Here is a 10,000-nt window from a genome sequence, read left to right as displayed (position 1 = left end):
TTTTTCTCCTCGTCTGTCTCGTCCCTCTTCTGTATATCTAACTCTAGCTGCCACGGCAACTAACCCATGACCCTTGACCTTCTCACCTTTACTCCGCCCGCACTGGTGAACCCGCCCATCTCTGCCTGCCATTGGCCCGCTCCACCACGGCCCCCCAGCCAATCTCCTCCTCCTCCCCCCAGTCAAGCCAACCAGAGACCACTACTGCTACTACTGCGCAATGGGAACAACCAGCCAATCCGGAGAGGGACAGCCATCACGTGGGACCCGCCCATCAACCGAGTCCTAGCCGATCGTGCCTTTCTCCCCCCTCCCCCCCCCCCACCAAAAAAAAGCTAAGATGTTACTTTTAAGACAGCGGTTCTCCCCTGGGGGTCCTTGCGATGGTTCCAGAGAGTCCCCGTCGAACCGAATGGACCCTTTCCAACGTCTATAACTCTGAGAGCGTACAATGGAGCCGGCCGGGTCCGTTTGGTTCCGTTTGTACGCTCTTGGAGTTCTGGGGGTCCGTGGCCTAAAATATGGACCACTCCGGGAGGACCACTCCTGGGGGAGGGGGGTCCCTGATGTTGAAAAGTGTGTGAACAACTAGTTTCAGAAGCTGTCATTCCCAACCCACTGTCAAAAAACAAACAAACAAAAATCCCAATAATTTTTTGAGTTGTTTCCCATTTTTCGTTGATCGTTTTTCCCGGTCGCTTCCGACCCAATTCCCACACAGCCAGTAGATGACGTGTGTCCCCGTTACCCGTCCGCTAGGCTACAGGGACACATCAGTCCCCCAAACCCCCCCAGAAGGTCTAAAGGGGGCTGATCAAGCTCTAGGCTACAGGGACACATCAGTCCCCCAAACCCCCCCAGAAGGTCTAAAGGGGGCTGATCAAGCTCACGACGCAACAACGTAAGCTTGTAGATCAGCTATTGAAGGCCCACTGAATTAAAACACAGGCTTTAAATGGTTAAATCATAGTACTTTTCATTTTTTCCCCTTCATTTTGAATGACTTTGAAATGTATTGGCGTGAAAAGTCAAAGTATCAAAAACAAATACATAATACTAGTTCATTTCTCAAGTTAACGTAGTTCATTCCCTGTCCACCACTGCCCCCAGTGGTCACCATGGTGACAACAACCACATTAATGAAGATATATGTGCTAACGGCGTGGTAACTCCACTGATACGTAACGATGATAATTATTACTTATCCTCCATGTTATCCTCCTCCTCCTTGGCCAGCACTAAACTCTAAAATGGCTGTTTTTGAGGGGTTTTATTTTCTGTGTATTTGAGTTGTGCTATTATTCTGTGTTTTTGTCGGCATTCGTCGGTCACGATCACGTTGTTAGCTTGCAGCTAGCACCTCCGCTGAGGAATGCTAACTAGCAGCTAGCGCCTCCGCTGAGGAATGCTAACTAGCAGCTAGCGCCTCCGCTGGGATTTACAGCAGGAGGAATGCTAACTAGCAGCTAGCGCCTCCACTGAGGAATGCTACTGTGTGGAAACTCAATGTGGCAACAGCACTCATAGTGAATATATAAATATATATTTACTATTAGACATACCGTAGGATATCGTTGCTGTCGGGTGACAAACTTATTAAACAAAAACTAAAAGATATTAGCTTGGAGCTTGTAGATTTTGGATGCGTTAATTAATTCACGGAAAAACACAAGAAGTTAAATATATGGATGCAATAGGTTTCCCGCCCGACAGCAACAATGTATATCTTAGAAAGAACATCTAAGTAGAATGAAATGAAATGAATGAAAAAAGCCAAGATATCTCATATAGCAGGAAGCCTTACAGAGTCAGCGTTACACGTTATGTAACCATCTCATGTTTATCATCATACCTCAACTCCTCTCTCCGGTAACGCCCCGACACGCACAAATGTATGTCACACCTGAGCGCGTACACACGCACGCACACACACGTACACGCACGCACACACGTACACGCACGCACGCACGCACACACGTACACGCACGCACGCACGCACGCGGGGAGATTCTCTGAGCCCTCGTGTCTAAGTGTAGCAGATTGCCTTCCTCTTGCACACAGAGTGCCAACAGAATATGCAACAAGTAAGAGCGTACAACGAAACTGTGCCTTTATTTATTAACAATAATATAACGGATTAATGTTACAAACCTAATAGGAATAATTGATTGATTGATTTGACATGTTTATTGTGTGAATATATATAGTGTTCTATATATTTAGTGCCAAAAGGTGGCTCAACTGAAAGGAAAAGTGCATTAAAAGGCATGGTCTCTCAACGTAGGGTTCTGGGGACCACCCAGCGGTCCTGGGGACCACCCAGCGGCCCCGGGGACCACCCAGCGGCCCCCCTGGGGACCACCCAGCGGTCCTGGGGACCACCCAGCGGTCCAGGTTTTTTGGGGCCCAACAAATAATTAGAAAGAAGACAGGCCGGGGTACAACACTTTATTTGTTGTTTTATCTTTTTTCTAATTATTTGTTTGGTCCAACATTTTTTGCTTATTGTCGTGATTTGTCATGATCCGAGTTGTCTTTGTCGGAGGCTTACAGGTCTTTAAATAAATACTTTCTGAAACGTCTATGGGGGAAAAAATGAATGAGAAATTGTCTTCCGGGCCCGCTCGTCATCAAGAAAGGGGGCGGGACTGTCTGCGACGCTCTATAAGGTTCCATTTGGACCGCATGGGGGGTCCCCGAACCGGGCGTTGAGAAGCGGTGCGTTCCAGTATTTGAAGCATATATTTCAGCCATATAATATAATATTGGTGTAGATCTCATCCACTTCCAGTTAACGACGTCTTTGACTGGAGAACGAGGCCTCGGTCCTCACTACAGTGTTACTATATTATATATATGTTGTTTTTCTTTAGTTTGGTCGTTATGTTTGTGTTGAAATTATAGGGAGATACATTTTGTATGTGTTTATTTGCATGTGTGTCCACTGTGACCGCTAGGCCTCCCGCGGCCACGGGGTGCGTTTGTTTTGTCCACACTGTGACCGCTAGGCCTCCCGCGGCCACGGGGTGCGTTTGTTTTGTCCACACTGTGACCGCTAGGCCTCCCGCGGCCACGGGGTGCGTTTGTTTTGCCCACACTGTGACCGCTAGGCCTCCCGCGGCCACGGGGTGCGTTTGTTTTGTTGCTTTTGTACCTTGAGATTGATTCACCGGTTGTTGCGCGATTGTTGTTTTTTGGTGTGCCTTATAGAACAAAACGTTTAAAAAAAAACGAACAAAAGAAAGAAAACGATGGAAATATGCATAACATCTTCTGTAACAAGTGTATATTGTATTTTTATATTCTATTTTATACGTGGAAAAAGAAAATAACATTAAATGACCTTTTCAGATAAGAACAACACATGCCTTATTGCGGAGACTAATTTGATGCATACATATCTATCTACGTACCTTAACGACTCTTGTGTTGTTGCGTGTTTAAAACATCCATCCGTGCATAACGTCATCTTCTGTAACCTTACATTTTGCTGAGACGTGTTTCCTGAGATACTGGACTTTATTCCCAATGTTCTCTGTTTTAACTTGAGCCTTTTTGTGAGGACTGTGTTTGCTTATTACCTTCTGTGCCTTTTTCTGTACGCACGCGCACCTGGGGGTCAAAGACCGGTACTACACCGCGGTACTCGCGGGTCAAAGTATATAAATGCCTCAACTCCACTGACCGCTAGTGACAGTTTACTCAGTCAAATCTGTTCTCTAAGGTAAAGTACTGTATAGTGCTTGATTTAAAAGTATTAAAATCTAAAGTACGAAGCATTTAAATTAAGGATTCAAAAGTACACATTGCAAAGTACAACGACATTTCAATGTTGGTGAAAATAGCAGATGTGCAAGCTCACAACTCGTTGCTTCATGACATGTTGTGAACTTGTAGATCAGCTATGTTTACACTATATTTGAAAAAGGGTCTTGGGTGGTTTAATTCACTGTCCTGGAAATCTAGTGGATTGCCTTTGGAATTTATAGTTGAGTAGAAGTCATCTATCAAAACACACACACACGCACACACACACACACACGCACGCGCGCGCGCGCGCGCGCGCACACACACACACACACACTCAAGTAGCAAAGTACAGATACTTAAGTACTCCAGTGTGTCCTCCAGTGCGCGTGCGCGGTGATTAACAGTATGAATATTAATCTAACTATTCTGTGCCAAATATGGGCGTTTATACTAACTGTGACCTCTCCTGTGATTTATAATTAACCACTTTAATGATAGATGTCTCTGCTTTGGGTTTCTTTAAAATAAAACAAATACTTGTGTGTGTGTCTGAGAATAAAAACATAAACCCATTAAGATGTGTGTGTTGGAGCGATGCGAGCTATATGTGTTGAATAGCTCTTTGTATTCTGACAGCCATTTTAAAACACACTTTTATTAAACGGAATAGATGTCAATAAAAACTAACCAAACTTTGTCGCTTTTTCTCTGTAGCACTCACTGATTCACTGTCCATGCAAGGCAGCTTTTCTTCTCTTGCATACTAATCATCCACACACTCTTTTATAACACACACACATGGACCGGGATGGTACCACCGACCAACTGGAAGAGGATCCACACTGCTTGTGGCTCTGGTCCATAGCTCTAATGCTCTGATCCATAGCTCTAATGCTCTGGTCCATAGCTCTAATGCTCTGGTCCATAGCTCTAATGCTCTGGTCCATAGCTCTAATGCTCTGGTCCATAGCTCTAATGCTCTGGTCCATAGCTCTAATGCTCTGGTCCATAGCTCTAATGCTCTGGTCCATAGCTCTAATGCTCTGGTCCATAGCTCTAATGCACTGGTCCATAGCTCTAATGCTCTGGTCCATAGCTCTAATGCTCTGGTCCATAGCTCTAATGCTCTGGTCCATAGCTCTAATGCTCTGGTCCATAGCTCTAATGCTCTGGTCCATAGCTCTAATGCTCTGGTCCATAGCTCTAATGCTCTGGTCCATAGCTCTAATGCTCTGGTCCATAGCTCTAATGCTCTGGTCCATAGCTCTAATGCTCTGGTCCATAGCTCTAATGCTCTGGTCCATAGCTCTAATGCTCTGGTCCATAGCTCTAATGCTCTGGTCCATAGCTCTAATGCACTGGTCCATAGCTCTAATGCTCTGGTCCATAGCTCTAATGCTCTGGTCCATAGCTCTAATGCACTGGTCCATAGCTCTAATGCTCTGGTCCATAGCTCTAATGCTCTGGTCCATAGCTCTAATGCTCTGGTCCATAGCTCTAATGCTCTGGTCCATAGCTCTAATGCTCTGGTCCATAGCTCTAATGCTCTGGTCCATAGCTCTAATGCACTGGTCCATAGCTCTAATGCTCTGATCCATAGCTCTAATGCTCTGGTCCATAGCTCTAATGCTCTGGTCCATAGCTCTAATGCTCTGGTCCATAGCTCTAATGCTCTGGTCCATAGCTCTAATGCTCTGGTCCATAGCTCTAATGCTCTGGTCCATAGCTCTAATGCTCTGGTCCATAGCTCTAATGCTCTGGTCCATAGCTCTAATGCTCTGGTCCATAGCTCTAATGCTCTGGTCCATAGCTCTAATGCTCTGATCCATAGCTCTAATGCTCTGATCCATAGCTCTAATGCTCTGGTCCATAGCTCTAATGCTCTGGTCCATAGCTCTAATGCTCTGGTCCATAGCTCTAATGCTCTGGTCCATAGCTCTAATGCTCTGGTCCATAGCTCTAATGCGTTGCATTTAGAGCTATGTTACTGTCAACTTCTGCCGCTCGCATGAATGCAGACCAGCCTCTCGTCTTTAGCGTTTAAATAAAAAGAAAGTTTTTGCTATACTCACCAAAACAAAGGTGGGTTGTGTCATTAGAAAGCCTACTTTCCTTAGTGGGGGCACTCTGAGCCCCCCACCACACGTATAAAAGGTACTTTTTGGGCAAAAAGCGATTATTTTTCCACTGGAAAGAAAATACCTTTAGTTACTCCGCTGCGCCCTCTAGCGATATTGCCCAGAGAATACCCTCATAGAGAATATTCTTCCTCTGGTGAAAAAATAAATCCCTTTTTGGCCAAAAAGTACTGTTTATACGTGTGGTGGGGGGCTCAGAGTGCTCCCACTAAGGAAAGTAGGCTTTCTAATGACACAACCCGCCTTTGTTTTGGTGAGTAGCAAAAACGTTCTTTTTATTTACGCTAAAGACGAGAGGCTGGTCTGCATTCATGTGAGCCCCGGAAGTTGACAGTAACATAGCTCTAAATGCAACGCGTTAGAGCTATGGACCAGAGCATTAGAGCTATGGACCAGAGCATTAGAGCTATGGACCAGAGCTAGTGGAACCCCATAAATTCGACTGAATAAACCTTTCTCTCCACTTGAAAGTGAAGAATAATTGTCCAAGTGGCACTTGCTCACTCCACAGTATAAATTAAAGTGTTTTATTTTGTTCCCCCCCTCCACGGTTGGTTCAATTGACATAATCCATCATTGCCAAATGGTATAATTAAGAGCTACATGAACAAATGTTTTTTATCACATTGTATAATAACGACTGAAATGAGATACAGTGCACTATTGTCAACATATTCATGAGAGGACTCGGGTAACTTAATATTATGGCACGTTTCCCAATAGTCCAACAACTGTGGGAAACACTTGGCTCTGACTGAGAATAACATGAAATACTGGCCTTCCTTCATGAAATACTGAGAATAACATGAAATACTGGCCTTCCTTCATGAAATACTGAGAATAACATGAAATACTGGCTCCTTCTTGAAGAACTGCACAACTCAGTATACTGTATTGTAAAAGGTAAAGAATATAAACTAGTAGAATAGAAGAGAATAGTTTTACAAAGAAATGTTTCCTGATAGCACATTATGCGTAGTGATAGTAGTACAGAGGTATTTATACTTTAATGCCAGAGCATTGTTCAGTTTTGTATATTTTCCACTTATCCACATTCTGTATAATGATGATGGATTATCTTTTAAGAGACGAGTCGACCAACTGCTTGACTAAAAGACACTACAAACTAAAAGACACTACAAACTAAAAGACACTACAAACTAAAAGACACTACAAACTAAAATACATTTAGTAACACATGTCTTCTTCACTCTCACCCTCGTGTCTCTCTCTATGCTTGTTGATTCTTTCCTTCCACTGTGTCCTCCTCATCATCAACACACACACACACACACACACACACACACACACACACACACACGGGTGTTACACAGATTTGTGTAATCAGATACAGCCAGCTCCCCCTCCGCCCCACCCCACCCACTCGCCATGGTTTCCCCGAGGCACGCAGCTGTACAAACGTGCTTTGGAAGAGGGTGAGATGAGGGGGTTTGTTTCAGGTTAGGACCAGCGGTGGAGCGGAGCGGAGTGGAGCGGAGTGACTGGACCGACCGGCGTGGGAATTGAAGGGAAATCGATTGTGCAAACACCCTCAAACATCTGCAGAGTCAATATCACACTGTGTGTGTAGCCTATAGTTATATCTGAGTCCAATGGCAATGACCTATCTGTCTGTCTATCTATCTATCTATCTATCTATCTATCTATCTATCTATCTATCTATCTATCTATCTATCTATCTATCTATCTATCTATCTGTCTGTCTGTCTGTCTGTCTGTCTATCTGTCTGTCTGTCTGTGAGTATCTCTGACAGACTGACGTACATTCAGACATACACACACAGATACATAGATATATTCCTATATTAATTATGATCCCAGCAACATGGACATGTGAATGTACACACACAGATACATAGATATATTCCTATATTAATTATGATCCCAGCAACATGGACATGTGAATGTTCCAGCCATAACTTCACAACAACAAGTGAGACTCAGTTGGAAACAGAAGTTCCAGGGATGGGACGGGAGTGTTCCCTGTGCTCTAGTTCCAGGGATGGGATGGGAGTGTTCTCTGTGCTCTCAATGTGATCGTGGGTGGTTAATTCAGCCTCTCCCTGGCCTTCCTGTTTCCTTTGTAGAGTTCTGCGTGTGTGTGTGTGTGCGTGTGTGTGTGTTTGTGTGTGTGCGTGTGTGTGTGTGTGGTGGGGGGGGTGGTATTGAACTTCAGGCTTGGAGGTGAGACTGCCCCGCCCCCCCCTGCCCCCCCCCCCTTTCCCCGGTCTACATAAAGACATAGGAACATTATCTGACACTGTGCTGCTGTCCCATTGGCCAGGAGGAACGCACGCACGCACGCACACACACACACACACACACACACACACACGCACGCACACACACACACACACACACTGCTGAAATCCTGAGTGTTCATTGAACTCTGTATACTCTGGTTCTACAGAGTTCAATGAACACTCAGGATTTCAGCAGTGTGTGTGTGTGTGTTCTCTACCCAAGTAGGCCTACCATAGGCCTGGTTCAGTAGTATACTCTGTAGAGTATAGGCCTACTAACGCCAGGGCTCCACCGGGCGCGTCAGCGTCGCGTCTCCGTCACCGTCAGGGAATGTTCCCTTTTTAATCAATGAAGGGTGGCTCCACTGCCCGCGTTGACGGAGACGCGACGCGTGCATTAAAATTGAACCGGTGCGTTTTTTGACGCGACGCGACGGAGACGCAACGCGTCCGGTGGAGCCCTGGCGTTAAGGGTCCATTTGGTTCCTCTGTAGAGAGTTAAGGGTCCATTTGGTTCCTCTGTAGAGAGTTAAGGGTCCATTTGGTTCCTCTGTAGAGAGTTAAGGGTCCATTTGGTTCCTCTGTCTGAGTTCTAATGAACACTGAGGATTTTCCTGTGCAGCCGAATGGAAGGACTGACGTTCCATTACAATGCAGGGCCAAAGAGAGAGAGAGAGAGAGAGAGACAGAGAGAGAGAGACATAGAGATAGACAGAGAGAGAGAGAGAGAGAGAGAGAGAGAGAGAGCAGGCTTTAGATAGCCGAGGAGAGAACGGAAACAGATTGTGTTTGCATGTGCGTGCGTGCGTGCGTGCGTGCGTGCGTGCGGTGTAGGCCTGCTCTGTGTGTTTCCTGTTGTTCGTCCAGGTCTCGGTGCTTCTCATCATGGGGTCTCTCTTCTCTTCCATCCTCCATCTCATCCCACACGGTCTGCCAGCATCTGTTTATTTGCTTATAACACACTCACCTTTCTGCCAACACTGGCTCTCCCACCGCTCCCACACATCAATGTCATAAAGCTGTGTGCGTGACACTGTGCGTGTGTGTGTGTGTGTGTGTGTGTGTGTGTGCGTGTGCGTGTGCGTGTGCATGTGCGTGCGCGCGCGTGTGTGTGTGTGTGTGTGTGTGTGACTGTGTGTGTGTGAGAGAGAGTGAGCGTGGGGGGGATTTGGATTGGAGCAAAGACAGCTTGATTTACATGACTATAAATATGCACCATGATCTCCTCATAATGAGCGTGTGTGTGTGTGTGTGTGGTGTGCAGATGTGTCCTCTCTCCAGTGTAAATATTTGATGACAGACCAGCAGAGTGATTTCACTACAATCCCACTGAGGAGGACGAGGAACATTTACATGTGTTTATATCTTCACTCTCTCACTTTCCCTGGACTTTACTAGAGTATTTACAATTTCCCTTTTTTTTAAAGATTCGTTTTTGGCCTTTCTGCCTTTATTGACAGTATTAAGACTGACTGGAGAGAGAGAGAGAGAGAGAGACATGCAGCAGCAAAGGTCGTCCTGAACGGGACTCGAACACGCGACACCCTGTCAGGCTGGATTAGCAGCTATGTGCCTGGACCACTAGGCCGGCCTCAGCCACTATTTCTAATAGTTTACTTCTACTGCACTACATCTCAGAGGCAAATATTGTATTCGTTACTAGTTACTTTGTAGATTTTGATTATCATTAGAAAACATATGTTCATCACTTTAGCCCTATGTGTAGGCCTACATTTCAAGCCATTAAGAAATAGCAGATCTACAAGCTCACAATGCGTTGCATCTTGTAGATCTGCTGTTTTCAAAATATTATACACATTTTAAAACTTGTGAAATGGCACTTTCTGC

General features: G+C 45.4%; 2 protein-coding genes across 2 annotated transcripts in view; one reads left to right on the top strand and one right to left on the bottom strand.

Moving 5' to 3' along the window:
- Positions 1-956, top strand: part of qki2 (QKI, KH domain containing, RNA binding 2) — a 63,564-nt gene extending 62,608 nt beyond the window's left edge. Inside the window, exon 8 of the mRNA XM_079493432.1 lies at positions 48-956. Within this exon, the coding sequence (XP_079349558.1) occupies positions 48-70 (23 nt within the window). The 3' untranslated portion in view covers positions 71-956. The remainder of the gene's footprint in view (positions 1-47) is intronic.
- An 8,514-nt stretch (positions 957-9,470) lies between these two features.
- LOC306915938 (kelch domain-containing protein 3-like) overlaps positions 9,471-10,000 on the bottom strand; it is a gene marked incomplete at both ends in the record, with an annotated part of 8,992 nt that continues 8,462 nt past the window's right edge. Inside the window, one exon of the mRNA XM_079493609.1 lies at positions 9,471-9,481. Coding sequence (XP_079349735.1) covers positions 9,471-9,481 — 11 coding nt within the window. The remainder of the gene's footprint in view (positions 9,482-10,000) is intronic.

This window comes from Electrona antarctica (assembly GCF_951216825.1).
Source record: "Electrona antarctica genome assembly, chromosome: 22".
Lineage (NCBI taxonomy): Eukaryota > Metazoa > Chordata > Actinopteri > Myctophiformes > Myctophidae > Electrona > Electrona antarctica.
Note: the sequence above shows the minus strand (reverse complement) of the source record. Positions and strands in the feature narration are given on the sequence as shown.